The following is a 19,753-nucleotide window of genomic DNA, read 5'->3' as shown; positions in this document are numbered from 1 at the left end:
TGTGATCTGTCCATCTGTTATCACCATGGTGCTGTTCGATCTGTCCTTGGGACTGATCCCCGCCTATTCTTGCAGGTGAGGAAATTCCGGACGCTGACGGAGCTGATCATGGATGCTGAGGAGCACGTAAAGAATCCTTACAAGGGCAAAAAGCTCAAGGTAGGTGATAGAGATGGGGCCAACAAATGGGGTCTCGTGTCCCACCCTGTCCAGGCTTGGGGACCTCAGCAGGAGGGGCAGCAGAATTGCCTTAACCATCATTGGGAGGAGCGGGAGTTGTCTTCCATACTGGAGGCCAGGAAAACGCATCACACGTCAGGTCTCCCGTTTGGGATATTCTGCAGCAGGGAAGTAGACTAATTGATCTAATGGGCCATTCCAGGGCTAACTCTGGGGGACACTTTGCTTCATCCTGCCCAGTGACAGCCCTGACGTGCTTCCCAAGGCTGCTAAGGATCAGTTAGCTAACGTTCGTAAAGCACGTTGGAGGTGGAAAGCTCTGGGTAGTAGCCACGTATAGCGACCATGTGAACTAGGAACAACAGGCCTGGGTGTGTTATTGATAACCCATGTCTTAAGCTCAGGGCAGGGGGGCCGTGAATTGGCTCGGGGAGGCAACGTGGTCTAGTGACTACAACACAAAATGAGAGTCAAGACTCTCGGCATGAGTCAAGCCACTTCCCTGTTTTGTGCCTCAGTTTCCCTTTCCCCATCTTCAAAATGACCCTAGTACCCTCCTCTGGGAGGCCTAATTACTGTATGTAAATGGTTTTGGGGAGCCCCCTTTGTGGCCTTGATAAATCTGAAGGATTGTTATTTATCTGTCTTAGATGCTTGTATGGGTCCTATTACCATAGCACGGAGCACCTCGCAGCCTGCTGTGTGTGTATCCTCACAACCCCCGTGAGGCAGGGCTGTGCTGTTCTGCCCGCCCCGGTCGCACATGGGGAACTGAAGCACAGACAGGCTCAGTGACTTGCCCCAGGTCGCACAAGGAGTTTGTGGCAGAACCAGGTCTCCCAAGTCCGAGGCTGATGCCGAACATGGTGTGCATAGGAATGTGTTTTTGTAATTGTTCTCTTTCCCTTAGAAACACCCCGATTTCCCCAAGAAACCCCTGACACCCTACTTCCGCTTCTTCATGGAGAAGCGAGCCAAATATGCCAAGTTACACCCTGAAATGAGCAACCTGGATCTGACCAAAATCCTGTCCAAGAAATACAAGGAGCTCCCCGAAAAGAAAAAGGTACGTGGAGCTATAGAATGGGGAATTTGGGAGCTTCTCTCTCTCTTGCATGCACACACACATACCCCCAACTTAGGCTCTGATCCTGTGCTCCATGCAGCCAGATCCCTGAGTAGGCAGTTGCGAAGGGGGGTGCTGGGCGGGCTCTGGAATCTGCCCACGTGGGATCAGGGTTCAGGTGGGCAACAAGTCCTTAGGACAGGGCGTGTTCAGGGAGGGAGTGCGATCTGATGGACAGAATACTGGACTGAGACACGGAGCTGTGGGTTCTATTTCTGGCTCAGCCACTGGCCTGCTGGATGACCTTGGGCAAGTCACGTCGCTGCTCTGTGCCTCGGTTTCCCCCCTCTGTACAGTGGGGATAATGAAAATGACCTTTGTAAAGCGCTTTGAGATCACTGAATGAAAAGCACTATAAAAAGAGCTGGCTGGTATTATATATTTAAATTTGTTGGGCTCTTAAGACTCTCTCCACACACACACCCCTGCCACCCCCGGCCTTGCAATCTATTTGGGATCTGTTGGGGGATGGGGTGGGGTGTATGGATGGGAGATGGGTGGTATCCAAGCTCCACCCATAATTTTTCCACTAAAATGGTCAGCAGCAAAACAGTTACAATGTTGAATGATCCTCTTCAGGCTTCAGGGTCAGCTGCGCAGTGAGATAAATGTGTGCCCGGCACTCCTCGGCCAGAGCTCTGGGTCCACGCTGCCCATCTGTAGCCTCAGTGACACTGCCCTGCTCTAGTCCCCTGGGGAAGGTTTTCCGTGCAGTCAGAAGAGGTTAGGGACTGAGCTGTTGCTGTGACAGTTTCAGATCTTCACGTGAAATGTTGGTTCTATCCAGCCCTGGCTCAATCCATCCCATGCCACGACCCAGCAGCCGCCCGCCCGGCTGGGTCAGACATGACATCGGAGCGGCAGCTGCATGCACCGTTCGCGTTATGTTTAAGCCCTCGCCTGTCCCCGCAGAAGTCTTGGCGCTAAACCATGTATCGACATGACGCGGGACAGCGATAAACATCCCCTCCGACTACCTGGCGCCAGGGCCTTCTGGGCTGAAACCAGGCTGGTCTGCCTTGCGCTGGACACTGGCCAGGTTGGGATCTCTCTGTTGCTGCCTAGGGGATGAATGGGAATTGTGCCTCTAACCCCTTTAGGCAGCTTGGAAAATCTCAGTCCTAGCTGCTGTTTCTGGACCCGATCCTGCAGGGAGCTGCGAGCCCTGAACACCTATGGACCCCAGTGGAAGCCAGGGTGCTCAGCACCTTGCTGGGGTCAAACACTTCATCTTCAGGGCTGGCTGAGATATCTGGGCGCCCACCTCCCAGCACATGGGACTCCCCTTCCTCTGCTGGGCAGCTGAACATAGGACTCTGCTGGCTCCCCTCCCCTGTTAACGCCCCGGCTCCTTTGTCCCTCCCAGACGAAATACATCCAGGACTTCCAGCGGGAGAAGCAGGAGTTTGAGCGGAACCTGGCAAGATTCAGGTAGGACATCCACCAGCCGCGTCTCCCGGGGCAATTTCTAGCCGTGTTCATCCCGACTAATGGGAGATGATGAGCGTGTACATGTAACACCCACAGAGGGAGGAGCCTTTTGTGGGGGGAACAACGAGGAGGAACAGGATGGGGGTGAACAAAGGGAAAGGAATCTGAATCTGAATGGTTTCATTGACTCTCAGACTGGGGGGACGCAGACTAAGGCCCGGGCTTTCTCTGACAAAGCCGCCCTAGAGTGCAGACATTGGGGAACCACCTGTGGATCCATCTCCCTCCAAGAGAACGGTGGGGGCCAAGTTGATGAGGTCCTTAAATACATTAAAGGGATCCTACATTGGCTCCCCACTGCAGTATGGACACAATCTCTTCTAGCTCCAATTCCTGTGACCCCCTGACTCTCTTCTTGGGCCCTTCGCCTAAGCTGCTAGGGTCCTGATCCTCAAAGGCATTTAGACTGCTAACTTCCATTCAAATCAATGGATGTAAGGACCTTGAATACCTATGAGGTTCTAGCCCTCGGTGTCTAGCTGTCTTAGGTTCCGGGCCAACATGTTCCAGGGTGGAACCCAGTTGATCAGAGTGTTATGGTCTGTCTCCTCCTTTCGCTGCTTCTGATGCTCGCCCCTCCTCTTCTTGTCCCCGTTGCGTGAAGGGAAGACCACCCAGATCTTATTCAGAATGCCAAGAAGTCGGACATCCCTGAGAAACCCAAGACCCCACAGCAGCTGTGGTACAATCACGAGAAGAAAATCTACCTGAAAGTGCGCCCGGATGTGAGTTCCTTGTGGCTATGTGGCCTGTGTGTGTGTGTGTGTGTGTCTTTACACCATGGGAAGGAGGGGGAGAGAAGCCGGGGATGGGAGGGGGCCTGAAGGAAGAAGCACCAAGCAGAAGTCCTGTGCTGTCCGGATAGAGGTAAGGAAGAGGCACCATGTGTCTGGGAGCAGACCCGGTGCCCGAGAGAGAGGGCAGAGCTCTGATTTCGCTGTGGCTAGGGAAGGGACGCAGCGCGTAGGGGTAGGATGGTGCAGTGAGCAAACTCAGGATCGCAGTATTTCCCAGGGCTCAAGAGAAGTGCTGAGCCCCATTGCACGACCCAAAGGAGTGAGATCCCCAGTGCAAAGGCAACTCCCCTCCCATGTCCCCGCGAGCTTGGCTCGCTGCCCCACCATCCCAGGCGGGGTCCACATTTCACCCCTGTGCCCTCACCTCTGGCTTTGGGTTTTCAGGCCACCACGAAGGAGGTGAAGGACGCGTTGGGCAAGCAGTGGTCTCAACTCTCCGACAAAAAGAGGCTGAAATGGATTCATAAGGCCCTGGAACAGCGAAAGGAGTACGAGGTAGGGAACAGTCACCAGTTCCCCTCCATCTTCTCCCCGGCCCAACGGGCGCCACCTCCCGGCCACCAGCCGAGGGGCGTTCCCAGAGCCGGCCAGCCCCTCTCTGTAATCAGCCTGAGGGGTTGCTGTTGAGAGATGCAGGTCCCCCTCCTTCCACTCATTGTGGGGCTAGCCCACAGCCCAGGTAGCTCAGAGCCTTCCACCGCAGAGCTTGGGATCCATTGCCTCTGGAAAGCAAGGGCAGGTGGGCAAGGCGTAGGGAGGTACTGGCTTCTCTCCTCCTCCCCTCCCTGTTCTGGCGGGCGTCGACTCAGCCCCCTTAACCCGATGGCTGCTTTGCCGTCCGCAGGAGATCATGCGGGATTACATCCAGAAGCACCCGGAGATGAACCTCGAGGAAGGCGTCACGCGCTCCACCCTCACCAAGGCAGAACGCCAGCTCAAGGACAAGTTCGATGGGCGACCCACCAAGCCCCCTCCGTAAGTCCCTTGCAATTCGGGGGTGGGGCTGATGCTGCTTTTTCTTGGGGAAGGGGGAGATCTGGGGCTTTCCATTCCTTCCCCATGTGGGTCCAGGGAAAGCAGGACTGGAAGAAGGCAATCTGGGGCTCTAGGCACATCCCTCCTGACTTCGTATTCATGGCCCCGCCACCCTCCGTGGCTTGGCCCCACTGGGCCCTTCCTCACTCCAGGACCTGGGTGTATCTGCCTGGGGGGACAGTTGGGCTCCCTGTGCTCTCCTCCTACCTGCAAAGCCCTCTGCTGGGTGGGCACTGGCAGGGTGCTCCAGGGCGATGAGTCCTGGAGTTAACACCCCATTGAGCTCCTCCTCTGAGCTGTCGTTCCAGGTTCTCTGCAGATTCAGGCTTCCAGACTCTCTGCAGATTCAGGCTGATGTTGCGCTCGGATCACGGTTTTAAGTTTTTCTTTACAACCACGAGGACTAGCCTTACTTTTTTATTTATTTTTTTAAACGAGAGCTCAGCCTTGCTCTGTACTTAACATTTAGATCAGCCTGAGTATCACTCAGGGATGTAGAAAAAAATCTAGCTGTAGCTGCAGCTAGATGTACAAAAGAATTCTCCCGCCGACCTAGCTGCCGCTGCTCGGGGAGGTGGATTAACTGCAGTGGACAGAAAATCAGGTAGGACGCGCCTGCGCTACAATGGCACAGCTGCGGTGTAGCGCCTGTAGTGTAGACGTACCCTCGGATTCTGAGTAATCATGTGTCTTCTGGACATAGGCCTGTATCTGGTCTTCAGTGGCACTGACTTCGCGGCATCCAACCAGTCCCAAGTGGGTTGACACACTGGCTGCTCCAGATTTTGGAGGCCGATATGGTTGGGATTATTGCTTTCCTTCTCTTTCGCTGCACCACTGAAATGCAGCCTCCTCTGGAGTTGAGCATGGCAGCTGTTGAACAGTGCACAGCAATCCTGCAGGGTAGGCTGGGACAGGAGGTGAACCTGAGGAAGCAGGCTGGAATCTCTCAAGTTGTTCCCCAGAGGGAGCGCCGCTGGGGAATTTTCCACGGCCATGTGTGGGCAGGACCCTCATCTGAAATGGGGGTGTGGGGAAGGAGTAGTGATCCCTGGGCGCCTCACAGCCATTGTTGCTTCACAGGAACAGCTACTCTCTGTACTGTGCGGAACTGATGGCCAACATGAAGGACGTCCCCAGCACGGAGCGGATGGTGCTGTGCAGCCAGCAGTGGAAGCTGCTTTCCCAGAAGGAGAAGGATGCGTACCACAAAAAGTGTGATCAGGTGAACAGACCGGGGGTCCGCACATCAGCAGAGCTGAGTTTGGGGAAGGGGAGAACAGCTAGAAACAGCGGGTTTCTGCAGCTGTATTGGCAGTTCGAGTGGCCATGTTAAATCCCCGATCTGGGTTTGAGCCCCACCTGCTGTGTAGCGGGAGAAACAAGCACCAGGAGAGAAACCGGACACTTGGGTTCTGCCCATAACGCCGGGCAAGTCACGTGCCCTCTCCGAGCCTCAGATTAAGCAAGGGGTCATTAGAGGTTGTGAAGTGCTTAGAGATCCTCCAGCGGGGAGATGGGATTAGAAGCCCCAAGCACTGACTGTGGGTGAGGTCGGTGCCGGAGACTCGGGCCAAGGGAATTGGCTCTCTTGCTGCGTGGCGCTGGTTGTGAGACCAAGGCACAGATCCCCTGTGATTTTGCTGGGTGTTCGATTGGTGCATGGGGATGGAGGTGCCGTCTCTTAGTAACCATCTCTCTCTCTCTCCCCTCCTCCTGCTTTTCCCAACAGAGGAAGAAAGATTACGAAATCGAACTCTTTCGCTTCCTGGAGGTGGGTGCGCCTGGGACGCGGCGGGTGGCCCAGCTCATTTCGTGAGGGGACCCCAGCCAGCCTTCCCTTGGCATTTCATTACATGGCTCGTCTGTTTTGTTTTGCATGGGCACAGTTGGGGTGGGGTGGGGGGAATGCTTTTGTGTGCGAGGGCCTGTCTTTCTCTGCAGCATGGGCTAAAGAGGCAGGCACGGCACGGCACGGTGGTATCCCAGTATTCCCCAGGTGCAGCTCCAGCTGTCTCCTTTCGCTGGGGCGGATGTAAATCAGAAGTCTGTTCCTTTATATGTTGGGTCTTATCCCACCCCCTATCACTGCAGTATCCCAGCCCCTTCTAGTTATGCATGAAGCAACTCGATTAACAGTTGTCACGTGTGGTGCGTTCCTGGGGAGGACGGTGTGGGCAGTGGAGGGTTTGTTTTGGTAGGGTTTTGTTCTGGTGGATGTCCAGGCTGCTAGGGATGGCCGTTCATTCCCCAGTCTCTGACCAGCTCCAGAGAAAGCCCCGGCTCCTGCATGGAGGAGCTTTAGCAGAGTGAGAGGAGCTGCTCCAATGTAAATGGATGTGAGCAGACAGAGATTCCAGGGGTGGGTGGGTGTGGTCCCCCTCCCCCTTCCGGCCCTCCACCATGTTTCTACCATCTTCACAGCATCTGGGGATTTGCCCTTCGTTCAGCTGGTGGGGGAGGGCAGGGCAGGGCCTGGCCTTGTTTTGACCCGGGTGCTCCTTTTTCCAAAACATCTGGGAGCTGCTAGCCCCCGTGTTGTGTCTGGATGGGCGCGATGATTTTGTATGCAAAAACCAAGGGTGGAAAACCCAACAGGTCTGTTTCCCCACCCACTTCCCCCAGGATAAAGCTTCCTTTCTCTGGGGGAGCAGAGAAGGTCCCTCTTTGTCTGAGTAGGTGAGACAGGGACTGCTTCAAGTCAGAGCTGGTATCTGCCTGTGCTGTGGGAGAGCCCAGCACCCCAAAGTGCTGTGCTGAGCTGTCTCAGGATGGGTCCATTTTGTCACATGGTGTTTTAACCAATCTCTGGGCTCGTTTGCTGGTTTAAAACCCGGTGCTCTAGGAAGGTGCCAAAGCATTGGAGAATGGTACCTATAGTGCCAAACATTTCAGATGAGGGTGTCCTTTTCTCCTCTATCCCTGGAGTCATAAAAGAGAAGCGTTGTTTAGTGGCTAAATCACAGGCCCAGGAGTCAGGACTCCTGGGATCTGTTTGTGTCTGTGCCACAGATTCTTGGGAGTCCTTGGGCAAGTCACTTCCTCTCTCTACCTCTGTTTCCTCTGCTCTAAAATGGGCATATACATTTTACTGTGAGGAATTGGTTAGTGCCTATGTGCACCACTGCCCTCTAGTGGATATGACTGGAAATTCCGCATTGTGTCATAGGCCCAGTACAGCTAATGGAGATTCTCTAGTAGGCAGATTCTAGAGCAGGAGAATCTGAGGCCCATGTGGTTGGAAATCCTCAAAGGCGTTAGTGAGACTAAAGCACCAGCATTGTTATTGTTCCATTCCCTTTTGGTTGGATTGTTCCTCCTTTGAGAACTCACCCGCACCTCTTTGGTGCTCTCTAACCTACCTGCCTTTGCTTGCCACGCAGAGCCTGCCCGAGGAGGAACAGCAGAGGGTGCTGGGGGAAGAGAAGATGCTGGGAGCGAACAAGAAAGGTGCCACCAGCCCAGCTTCCAAAAAATCATCGCCGGACACTGGCAAGGTGAGGGGCTGGCTTCGGCGCAGCTGACTGGCAATGGTGAGGGGCTTGGCTTTCGGCGCAGGCGAGGCTGCGGTGCAGTGGGGTGCGTGTGGCGTGTCGTGAGAAAGAGGGACAGAGCCAGTTACTTCTAAAAACCAGCTTCAAGACTTCTGGTATATGGTAAACTGCTGAGCCAGCAGGGAAAATTAACCATAAACTAAAGAACATAAAGGAAATTCAGATTTTTTTTTTTTTTTTTTTTTTTTGACTATTGGGAAGCTGCTGCGGGATTTTTTGTTACGTCATTTTTTTTTTTTCCCCCCCATATTCTATAATAATTTTTTAACTCAACCCCACACCAAGACCCTTTGTGCTTCTCAACAGGCAGGTTCTGAGAAACCCAAACGGTCCATTTCTGCTATGTTTTTATCTTCTCGGAGGAGAAAGCGAAAGCAGCTGCAGGAAGAGCGACCCCGAACTTTCGCGAGAGCGAACTGACCCGGCTGCTGGCGCGGATGTGGAAACGACCTTTCAGAAGAAGAAGAAGGTTTGTTAAATCAATGACACGCTCGTTAGATCGCCTTGTTTTAACCAATCGGCACCTCTAGCTAATTGCTTCTCTTGAGAGCCCCAGAGGATGCGGTAACACCATCCATCCCTCTAGGGGCACGCCAGCAGTTCAGGCCCTGGTCACTCCCTGCCTGCTGTATGCTGTTGTGATTTTCTCCACGTGACAATCAAGGCTCAGCGGGTGGCACAAACAAATGGGTCCTGGTGCTGTCCCCTACCTCAGCAGTGGGGTCCTCGCATCTCTTGGGAGCGCCTTTATTCCATGCAGCCCAGGACCCGCCTGTGTGGAATGAGAGCACCAGAACTAAACAAGCAGCTAAAGAGATGAGAACTTGCCGGATTAAACCGGAGAGGTCTTGGAGCCTGGATTTTAAAAGCCTGGCCAGGGGGGAGGCGTTTGGGGTGAGTGGATGTGGTGATCCAGTCCGGCCCCGGGGGGTTAGCTCTCACAGCCGAGGGGTGTGTGTGTCGGAAGTTACGCTTTGGGCTGGAAGGTTTTTGTGGGTGGTGTGGGTGGGGTGGGAGGGGAGGGGTTATTGAGCGTGGGCTTGATTTTCTGTATGCGCTCCCCCTAGGTGGGCACAGAGGAACATTAAGGGAGGGCAGAGCTGGGGGGAGGGAGCGACACCCAGCTTTGCTCCTGGCCCCGGCTGCTGACCCCGGCTTCCAGGCCATGCCCGGGCCCCAGCTGCCAGTCCCAAGTCTGCCCCCAGCCTCGGCTCCCTTACCCCTCTCTACCTCACCCCCCCCGCAGATCTATGACTCCATTCCTGGCCCTAGTTCCAAGGGGGTGGTTGACAGGTCAAAAGTTTGGAGACTGCTGCTCTATGCAGATTGGGGAAGGTGTGTGGACATGTGCCTTGCAGGCGTGCGTTCTGGCGCCTGGCACAGCGATGGGGAGAGGAGAAAAGGGGCAGTTACCTACTGACCTGCGTGACACCCCTTCCCCTCGCCCTCTATGCTGAAAACACCCTCCACTGCCAGTTCCAACCAGGCTGCTGCTTGAACAGTGCTAGGAACTGATGGAGCTGGAGTGCAACTCCCCCCAGGCAGCCCCCCACTGATCTAATAGCCCAGACACTGCTCCTCCTTTCGTCTCAGTGGGGGGGGAATGGGAGTACATGGGGGTCCAGCTCATAGGCACCCAGGTTATTTCATAGCTAGGATGGCAGGGGGAGGGGCAGGCGTTTGCCAAGGCCGGGGGACTGTTGGAGAGACCTGAGCCTTAAACACCACCCTTCTGTGTGTCTGCCCAGGCCAAGTACAAAGCCCGAGAGGCGGCCATGAAGGCGCAGTCGGAGAGGAAGCACAGCTCCGACAAAGAGGAGCGCGCCAAGCTACCCGAGTCCCCCAAGACAGCCGAGGAGATCTGGCAGCAGAGCGTCATCGGAGACTACCTGGCTCGCTTCAAGGTGAGGTGCTTGGGGGGCGAGGCGGGATTAGAGAGAGAAGAGACAGGGACACCCCCACCTCCATACTCCCCTGCTGGAGAAGGAACAGGACATTTCCTGATTGCAGGCTCTGTCTCGGGGCAGCCTGGTAGATCTGACCCCTCTGGGACGGGCCTGGACTGGGCATAGGTTTAGCCGCTGCGATTCGTAACAGGATTGGGTGCTCCAGGATGCTTGGTAGCAAAGGAGATGGGGGTGGGAGGTTGAATGGAGGTGGACTGGCCCTGTGCTGCATTGTACAGCCCCTAGAAATATCAGTCCCCTGGTCTTGCCGGGAGAGGGAGGCGTAAACTTCGCCGTGTTGTGGGGTCAGGGGAAGGAAGCGACTTGTCCGCGCTTGGCGACGGTCTCGAGCATAGTCGGATGCGTAACCTGAGCGTTGCCGGGTCTCCCTGTGCCGCAGAATGACCGGGGAAAGGCGTTGAAGGCCATGGAGGCCACTTGGAACAACATGGAGAAGAAGGAGAAGCTGATGTGGATAAAGAAGGCGGCGGAGGATCAGAAGCGCTACGAGGTTCGTCCCTGCGCTCCCCGGGGTCAGGGAATCTGTTCTGCGGCCAGGGCCGGGGGGTTCCTCTGGGACTGTTACTCCATCTCTGATACTCTGCATCCCTGACTCCTGTATCTCAGGCAGGGGGTTGCCCCAGTGGCTGGATCCACCCACCGCCTTGTTGCCTGAAGTTGTCATCTTGGAGAGTGGGTGGGGGAGAGGCATATGCTGAGCTGGGATTGGCCTCACCTCATCCGTCTCTGTTCCCCCCTCCAGAGAGAGTTGAGTGAGATGCGGGCCCCCCCGTGCTCTGCAAACTCCTCAAAGAAGATGAAATTCCAGGGAGAGCCGAAGAAACCCCCCATGTGAGTATTGATCTCTCTGGGGGAGTGTGGGGGGCATCTTGCTTCCACACAATGTGGAAAACAAGTCAGTCGTCCCGCCACTGAATGAGAGACCAGTCCAGGGGGGCAAAGCTGGGGCTCAGGCAGCTGGAAGGGGACTGAATTTGACCCTGCCAGGGGTTCATAGCTCATTGTGGAGCAAAGTCAAGTGCCAGGTAACTGAGAGGGAAGTTGTGTCTAATAGTTAGAGCAGGGTAGGGCAGGGAGTCCTGGAATCTATTCCTGGATCTCAGGAGAGAAAGTGGGCTCATGGCTAGCGCAGCAGAACAGGAGTTGGGATGCCTGGGTCCTAGTCCCACCTTTGGGAGTGGGTAGATTCTGGGGATGAGAGCAGAAGCACAGGACTCCTGGGTTCCATTCCTGGTTTGGGTGTGGGGTGGGGTCTGGTGGTTGGAGAAGAGGGACAAGGGGTCAGGATCTTTGGATTCTGTTCCTGGCTCTAGGAGAGGACTGGGGTCCAGTGATCAGAGAGGAGGGATCGGGCTTCAGGACTCTTGGGTTCTGTTCCTGGCTCAGATGTAGCATGGGGATCGGGGTCTGGTGATCGGAAGAGAGGAACGGGGGTCAGAATCCCTGGGTTCTGTTTCTGGCTCGGGTGGGGAGCGGGGTCTGGTGGTCAGAGGAGAGGGATGGAGGGGTTCAGGATCCTCAGGTTCTGTTTCTGGCTCTGGGAGATGAGGGGGGGGTCTAGTGATCAGAGAAAAAAGATAGGGGGTCAGGACTCTGGGCGTGGTCCTATTGCTGCCTGGCTGCTTCTGCCTGTGCTTGGGATGGGCCCTCACTGGGTGGGAGGCTGGCCACTCTCTGACCCCGCTCTCCCTCTCCCCAGGAACGGTTACCAGAAGTTCTCCCAGGAGCTGCTATCGAACGGTGAGCTCAACCACCTGCCACTGAAGGAGCGGATGGTGGAGATCGGCAGTCGCTGGCAGCGCATCTCCCCGAGCCAGAAGGACTATTACAAGAAGATGGCTGAGGAGCAGCAGAAGCAGTACAAGATGCACCTGGAAATCTGGCTCAAGGTGAGCGACTGGGCAGGGGGCAGAACTGCTCTGACTCCACGCATGGTTTCCTGTCCCCACCCCCACCCCTGGGATGTCCAGTCCTCATGTTTTCGGGGTACATGGCCTTTGAGGTACCCCATCCCTGTTGTCCCCCACTGACCCTTCCCCCTCTCCGTTCCCAAGTGTCTTGGGTCTCTCTTCACCCCTCACCACTGGGAAATGAGGCTTCAAGTGTCCCTGATTTAGCTTCTCTCTCTACATTGCGCACCCAGACCATCCCCCCAATATTCATGCCATAGGGCGCATGTCTGTGGCTATGACAGATGCTGTCCTTGGGGTCAAGGTCACTTCCCCTCTCCTAGCACGGGAGCCCGAGAGAGATTTCAGAGTGGCCGTGGCTGCAGATCCAGCTGTAACTCTGTTCCCCCAACTCCCTGTCATGCTTTCCAAGCAGAGGAGGCTAAGGAAATTCCCTCTCTGGACAGAGGGGCGGTGCTGTTGCACTCCCAATGGCACAGGGGTCTTCGCTTTCCACCTACATCCCTTTTCCAGCACAACTCCCCTTCCTGGAGCTGGGAACGCCCCCGCAGTCACGTAGCTCCATCCCCCTCGCCTTCCTCCGGGTGGTTATTTTAGTCTCCTGTCTCGGCAGAGCCTGTCACCGCAGGAGCGAGCTGCCTACAAAGAGCACACCTCAAATGTGAGCATCCCCTGCGACGGGGAGGGAGGGGGTGAGCTGTCCTTGATGTTGGTTTAAAAAGCCTTAGTTTGAGGGAACAAAGTCCATAATTGGTTATGTTCCAATAGCACTGTGAGGCCTGAGCCCTGCTAGGGGCTGTCCATATGCCTCATAAGGGAGACTCCTGGCCCACCAATCTTCTAGTCTAAATAGACACAGGGAACCAAGGGTGGGAGAGGAGACCGAGCTCACAGAAGGGGAAGCTGCTTGGCCCAGGGTTAACCAGCAGGGCAGGGGCAGAGCTGGGAATAGAATATAAAGGCTGTCCCCCACTCAAGGCCTTTCCGTGGGTGTGGGTGATGGTCATGGACTCTTTAATCTCCAACCTCCTGGGAGGGACTGAGGAGCCTCCAGAGTTGGCCCTTTGACATTTGCTCTTCCCCTCCCTCCGCCACAGAAGCGCAAGAGCATGGGGAAGGTGCGGGGACCGAACCCCAAAATGAAGCCTGCCATGCAAATCAAATTGGTAAGTGCCCTCGTCCTCCCTCTTCCCCTCATTGGGCCAGTAGCATGACTCCTCCCTGGGCCCCGGCAACTTCCTGGTGTGTTTCTGCCACCTGGAGAAGCAGCTCTCCAATGGGATGGGATGTGAAGAGGGTTGCTTGGAGAACAAGAGCAAAAAACGAAACATTTTTAGAAATGCCACCATGGTGCTGTCTGGGAGTTGCAGTTCCGATGCGTCCTACTCCCTGGTAGGACTACATCCCCCATGATGCACCGTGGTACTCTTCTGCGGGGAGCCCATGCATCATGGGAGATGTAGTCCAGCTGGGGAGCCAAGCCTGAAGTGGCGAATGGTAACACGTGGCACCCAAACTACAGATCCCATGAGGCACTGGGTAATCCCTGAGTGTCCTGAGTTTATTACACTGAGGGTCCTAACCCATTAGCGGAAGGCCCTGCTTTTCTGTGGCCCAGGACTCTGCCATTGTGGGGATTCCAGGGAGGGGTGGGGGCCACGAGGCCTGGCCAGATCCCCCTACCACATCTGTCTGACCCCCAGGAGTCCGAGGAGGAGGATGACGAGGAGGAGGAGGAGGAGGAAGAAGATGACGATGTTGATGACGATGATGACAATGGGGACTCGTCCGAGGAAGGCGGGGACTCATCGGAGTCAAGCAGCGAGGAGGAGAGCGAGGATGGGGATGAGGTGAGGCTGTCTGAGTCACGCTGCGGGATGCTGCGTCTGTGCCATGCTGCTCACTTGACACACACACACACACCCCGCTGCCACTCCGGTTTGCTCCCTAGCCAGTGCATTGACGTAGCTGCGCTGAGGTCAGAAGAGCTGCACCCATTCACAATGGCTGGGTATCTGGCCTTGGGTTTGACCTGCATCCGCAGCGCGGGGAGCTACACCCCAAGGACGCAGAGTTTGGGACAAGCCTAGGGGCCTGGGCTGTACCCGTTGCTTCCCATTGCCCCGACCCGCATCACATTCCATGCCATGTTCTCTCCCTAGGTAACCATTTACAACGTGTTAAGTGTGTCTTCTGCTGAAGATATCTGGCCTGATTCTGATCTCTGTCCCGCTGGTGTAAACATGGAATAAGTGAATGGAGTTACTCTGGATTTACACCAGCGGCCGTGAAGTCAGAATCTGGTCAATGGTGCCAGGGCTGGGTTTGGACCCCAGGGGTCCGTGCTGCCTGTCCTCGATTCTTAACCACGCTCCCTCCTGCCATTTGAGAGCTCAGAGATCTAGTGTCCAGCAGCGGCAAAACCGAATCTTGCAGCGTGGCTTTTCCAGTCCCCACTTCCAAATAACAGGCAGCCTGCTTGATGTGAAATCTTATTTATTCTTTCGACTTTATGGGCCAGGTTTCAGTCAAACCAGCTTGTAATGGGTGACCCGCGGCAGGACAGCATACCAGTGCTGCAAACGGCCATCCTTCCTCTTGCTGTGCTACGCGCTCCCGCAGGCTGAGCGGGGCAAGGCTGCTGGCATGCAAGCCATGGCGTGATGGACCTACAGGCCGCTGTGCTGCCTTCTTTTGGGTGGCACTTTATGCAACAGCAGTCCCGTCTGTGTGCGGCGCTGGCATGGGAAACCCGTGTGCGGTGGGGTTTGGCCACAAGGCACCATCCCAGGGCCTGTCTCCCCAGCACAGACAGACCTGCAATTCCCCAGCCACCCCTCACCCCAGACTCTTAACCTTTTCTTTGCCTTTTGCCCCAGAATGAGGACGATGACGAAGAGGATGATGACGAAGAGGAAGATGACAATGACTCTGAGGGCAGCAGCAGCTCCTCCTCTTCCTCAGGCGATTCCTCTGACTCGGACTCCAACTGAAATGCCCACAACGCCACCTTCTTGCCGGACTTTCAGTAATTCCCCACCCCACCCCGACCAGTAATATCCCGGCTGGAGATCTGGGTTGATGGTTGCAGGGAGGGGGATGGGAAAATCACTGTGGCTAATTTTTTTCCCCCTCCCTCTTAAAGAATTTCACACTAATGGGGTGGGGTTGGGGCAGCTGATAAAAAGCTTTGTTTTAGGGGGAAAGAAGGGGATATTATGTGTTGTTTTTCCCCATAGAGTTTGCATTCAATTCTTTATTTTATTTTTGTGTTTTGGAGAGGGAGGGGGATTTTTACCCCTCAGAGCCCCCCAGCTGCCCCTGCCTTCCCCTTCAACTTCCAGCTACCCCCTCCAGACTTTATACAAAACCCTCGCCAAAAATCCTTTTTAAAACAACAACAAAACCGCGACAAAAATGTAGTGGCAAGAGGCGCAGAGCTTTGTTCTGGCAGTGCGCGGGCCGAGCAGCTCAGGACTCGGCTGTCGGGATGATCTCCCCCTTTGCCTCTCCAGCCGGAGGAGGGAACGGTCTTGTACAGTCTGAAGTTGCATCTGGAGCTCCTGGAGAGCAAGTCCCGCTGCACTTAAGAGCTCCTGGAATGAACTTACCACGCAGCATTTCCTTCTGGGGACGGGGGAGAATTTTTGTGTGTGTGTGTGTTTGGGGTGGGGTGGAGTGGGGGGAGTTTAAAAAGATGTTGCCCAGTTTCAGGGGCGGGAAGGGCTGGCATTGGGTCGGGGAGTTAGGGGGCTGTTACAGAGCATACCATTGGGAGCTGATCATTGCATCACCCAAAGGAAACATGGTTGATCCGTTGTATTCAACCAGCATTTGGGCAAAGATGGTTGCAGGCGGATCCCAGATTTGAATATATATATATATTTTTTTTTTTACAATGAAGTGACCAATTATTGTACTGGAACGGGGCATTTGTCAACTGGGAGGGGGCGGGCACGGGAGCAGGGTTCGGCTGCAAGGAGAGATCATCTGTGTCGGTGGTTGTCGTGTTGTTGTTGTATTATTTTTTTTTTCTTTTATAAAGCGAGAAAGATCCATCTTTTTATAATCAAAATCTCTGTCTCTGGCTAGCTGCACAGCTTGGCTCTGGCTTCCCCCCCCCCCCCCCCCGCCCCCCCCCCCCCCCCCCCCCCCCCCCATCGTGAGCGCATGCTCAATGTTGGGTCGATGTTGCAGATTGTTGTTTTTTGGTTGAGGGGGGTGTGTGATTGGGCACAAACTTCCCAGCAGGCATCAGCCTATTGCAGAGAAGCGTGTGCTTGCAATAGAGGGCGGATGGTGCTTGCAAAGGACCAGCTGTGCATCACTGTTCAAAGCCAGGCTGCACACTGTTGTGATAGAGGTGGGGCCACGCCCACCACTTCACACCTCGGGGCCATTCTGCCAATCTGTTCCAACTGCAGTTTTGCTACCAGCTCGATGATACTGCTCAGATTATTATTTTTTTTTAAGACATTGGGGAAACTTGATCCAAAAAACCTATCCGAAGACCCAAGCAGCTGAGATTGAGCTCCCAGGAAGCTGCTGCTTCTAGGACAGGTCTTTCAGCTACGCTTATATCTAGATTAGTATATAACAGGCTATATATTAATATATAGACTGCATTCAAATCACTTTTCAGGTGAGAGAGCTGGGACTAGCGTTTCATCCCTGTTTCGTGGAGGTTTTTGAACGGGTGTGTAACTGGTTTCTGTAAATCCCCATGGTGTGTGTGACACCACAAAGGCCCTGCTGCCTTCGCGTCCATTCTCTGGGTCCCTGGCTGTTACAGAATCAGAGAGTGACCTCGCCCCGCATGTCAGTGGCGTCCCAGTTCCCTGCACCTTTCCACTGGGCGGGCGAGGCTAGGGCGCTTTTACCAGAGAGCAGGGAGTAGAAAGTGACTGAGACAGGGGAAGAAAAATCAGTGTTTAAATAATGTTGGGTGTTTGTTTTTTTTTGTTTTAACCCTTTCCCGTCGCCGTGAGGGGTGGATAAATTTGCAGCAGCAGGTCCGGGCCATCTGCTCCCCCCACCCTGTTGCTCCTGCCCCCTTTCTGCAAAATCCACCACTGATTGGAAGGATGGTCATGTTTCTGGGATTTTGTTCCTGCCGTTTTTGTTTACGGCCAGTGAATGCAAGTGTTTCTGGGACTAGGACTCCTCCTCCTTCACCCCTTGCCCTTTATGCATTCACAACACCAGCAATTTCATCTCTCATCTTGCTGCATTCTGGTCCCCCCCACCCCAGTGTTGAGATGGGGCCCAGCTTACTAAAAGACACTTGACGGAAAACAAAACTGGATCCGTTACTTCCCTACCCCCCGTAAAGCCCTGCCCTTCCCTCCTACCAACAACTCTACACTTCCTCCTCCCAACTGGAGGGCAACAGTGACGGTATTGAGGCAGTAACAGATCCAAGCAGCGGGTCGGTGTGTTGCTGTCACGTTTTTTTACCCCTCCGAGGGCACGATCTCCCTGACGCGCCGCCTGCTCCCAAAGCAAAGCTTTGGTGACGTGAAAGCGGAGGCCGTGGAACAGGAATTCTGGGCTCTGTCCTTCCTTCTGTTCGGTAGTGTTTATCTCTCTCTCAAGGATTTTAGGAGCTCTACCCCCCCCCCCCCCCCCCCCCCCCCCGTATTTTGTATCAGGCATAGCCAAATCTCATCAGAGTATTAGGGAGTCTCTTCTCCCCCGTCACAGTCTGAATTGAGGGACTGGAGGGGAGGGCCCACAAATGTGATGAGTTGTTTGTTGTAGAGAAAATTAGTGCAGCCTCTGAGGGGTGAAGCTGCCAGCAGGGTGTCAGTGGGGTTTGTGGCAGGCAGCGGGTACGGATTTTAGCAGCATGTGTTGGGAGGGGTGTCAGGTTTGGGGGCCACAGAGGGGTATGAGCAGAGCAGGGAATGGCTGGATTTCGGAGGCCTGGATGTCTAGCCGCAGGGGGGGAGAGTTGGAGCAGATTTTGGGGGACTGATTGGGGTTGCTGTTCCTTGGGCTGTATCTACGACTCATCCCCCTGTTTTCCATCGCAGCCCTCCTCCCCCCTCCCCGCTTCTCCCAGATGAGCATGGGGGTGAGGTGAGCCCCCTCTTGGTTGACTTTAGGCCTGTCTGTCCCCCTCTTGTCCCCCAGTACAGCGTGCATGGGGCTACTCAAATATCCTGCGCTCTAGGATTTGGATTCCACAACAGTTCAGGGTGGAGATAGTCTGCTGGGGACACCACCCCTAACCACCCCACCCCACGTCCTCTGAAGAGAGGGCAGCTGCCGTGGGTTGTGTGTGTCGAATCAGGTCTCCACTGGGGGAAGGGGGGGGGCTTTATATGGAAATGGGGACAAAATGCCCAGTGTGGGTATAATCAAGTGAGTCATGGCATAGGAAGGGGGCCCGTGGCCACCCTAAGTGGGTCTGTGCCCAACAGAAGACACTCTCCCTTCCTTTCTGCTAGGAATTCGACACAGACTATACTTTGTGGGCCAGAGTCCTAGAGTCCTTGCTTAGGTGACGCTCGCAGCAAGCTCGCGCCCAGGTATGGGCTGCAGGATCGGGCCCAGTCTATTTAACGCTGCCTTTTTACAATGCTAGGGTGTGTTTGAACTGAATAGTTCTCCAAACCCCCCTTCGCCCAGGTTCCTTGTTCGAATTTTCCCAATTCAGGAAAGCACATGTTTCATTTCAATGGGATTTAAGCGAATGCTTTTCTGAATTGGAGCCAGAGGGTTCTTGGGATTAAAAAATCCCCATTTCTAGCGGGTGCAGCGGGTTTCCTCATCTGAGTTGAAACTGTTCTGGGGCTCCCAAGTCCCAATGAGAAGTCATGCTATTGACTTGAGTAGGGTGAGACAGATATCTTGGGGAGGTCCTGCTGGGGGTGTGTCATTCAGCCAGCTCACAGGATGCCCTCCCCAAAAAGTAACAGACAATCCTTGTAGATCTAGCAAGGGGACTCAAGTGCTGATGAAAATGTGGGGTTCTTTACCCCCTCTTCCTGCCCCTCCACCCCTCCCACTGAGCGTGTTCTGATGCAATGCGCCCATGATGTCTCATCCCCCTACTGTTTTGTATCCGTCTGTCTGTCCTGGGCCCTGTTTCCCGACCCTCCCCCACTCCTTTTAGTTTTTGTTTTCTGTTTTCTTTTTCCCCCAGTGGGGAAACCGATTTCATTTTGCTGATTGTACCCAGCGCTGTTGTATTTTAGTGGATGTGGTTTTTAGTACAAAAAAGAAAAAAATACAAAAAAAAAATATTCTGTTTAAAAAAAAAATAAAAATGAAAAATTCTTACAGTACTGACAATTTTTTTTTAAAGTTATAGGGGAGGAAAAAGTGGTTTGTACTGTAAGAGAATTGAAGCTGAGTGCATTTTTGCACTGCCACAAAAACCAGTGATACTTTAGATGGACGTTCTTGTGAATTACAAAAAAAAAAAAAATCATTTTTTTTTCTAATATTTAAAGAGTGTTTTTGTAGGTTTAAAAAAAAAAATTAAACAAAACCCAACTTCAATTTGTATTGCTCAGTGGACTTAGCAATCAAGCCTGGACAGACTTCAAACTGTGGAGAGTTTTTTGGGGTTGTTTTTTTTTGGGAGGGGTGGGGTTCGTATAATGAAGTGAAAAATAATGTTTCTGTTCTCATGTCATTACTATTAAAAAAAAAATAAAACTTTAGGGAAAAAGCTGTGGTAAGA

At 54.2% G+C, this 19,753-nt stretch overlaps 1 protein-coding gene across 1 annotated transcript in view; it reads left to right on the top strand.

Annotated features, from left to right (window-relative positions):
• UBTF (upstream binding transcription factor) overlaps positions 1-19,511 on the top strand; it is a 31,277-nt gene extending 11,766 nt beyond the window's left edge. The window contains 19 exon segments of the mRNA XM_075059760.1: positions 76-159; positions 1,091-1,246; positions 2,673-2,737; positions 3,402-3,522; positions 3,979-4,089; positions 4,439-4,569; positions 5,713-5,854; positions 6,362-6,403; positions 8,013-8,126; positions 8,490-8,576; positions 8,579-8,656; positions 9,932-10,087; positions 10,530-10,640; positions 10,893-10,981; positions 11,850-12,039; positions 12,674-12,721; positions 13,158-13,226; positions 13,764-13,910; positions 14,940-19,511. Of these exon segments, the coding sequence (XP_074915861.1) occupies positions 76-159; positions 1,091-1,246; positions 2,673-2,737; positions 3,402-3,522; positions 3,979-4,089; positions 4,439-4,569; positions 5,713-5,854; positions 6,362-6,403; positions 8,013-8,126; positions 8,490-8,576; positions 8,579-8,656; positions 9,932-10,087; positions 10,530-10,640; positions 10,893-10,981; positions 11,850-12,039; positions 12,674-12,721; positions 13,158-13,226; positions 13,764-13,910; positions 14,940-15,053 (2,055 nt within the window). The 3' untranslated portion in view covers positions 15,054-19,511.
• The last annotated feature ends 242 nt before the right edge of the window (positions 19,512-19,753 follow it).

The sequence above is a fragment of the Chelonoidis abingdonii genome, chromosome 21 (genome assembly GCF_003597395.2).
Source record: "Chelonoidis abingdonii isolate Lonesome George chromosome 21, CheloAbing_2.0, whole genome shotgun sequence".
Classification (NCBI taxonomy): domain Eukaryota; kingdom Metazoa; phylum Chordata; order Testudines; family Testudinidae; genus Chelonoidis; species Chelonoidis abingdonii.
Note: the sequence above shows the minus strand (reverse complement) of the source record. Positions and strands in the feature narration are given on the sequence as shown.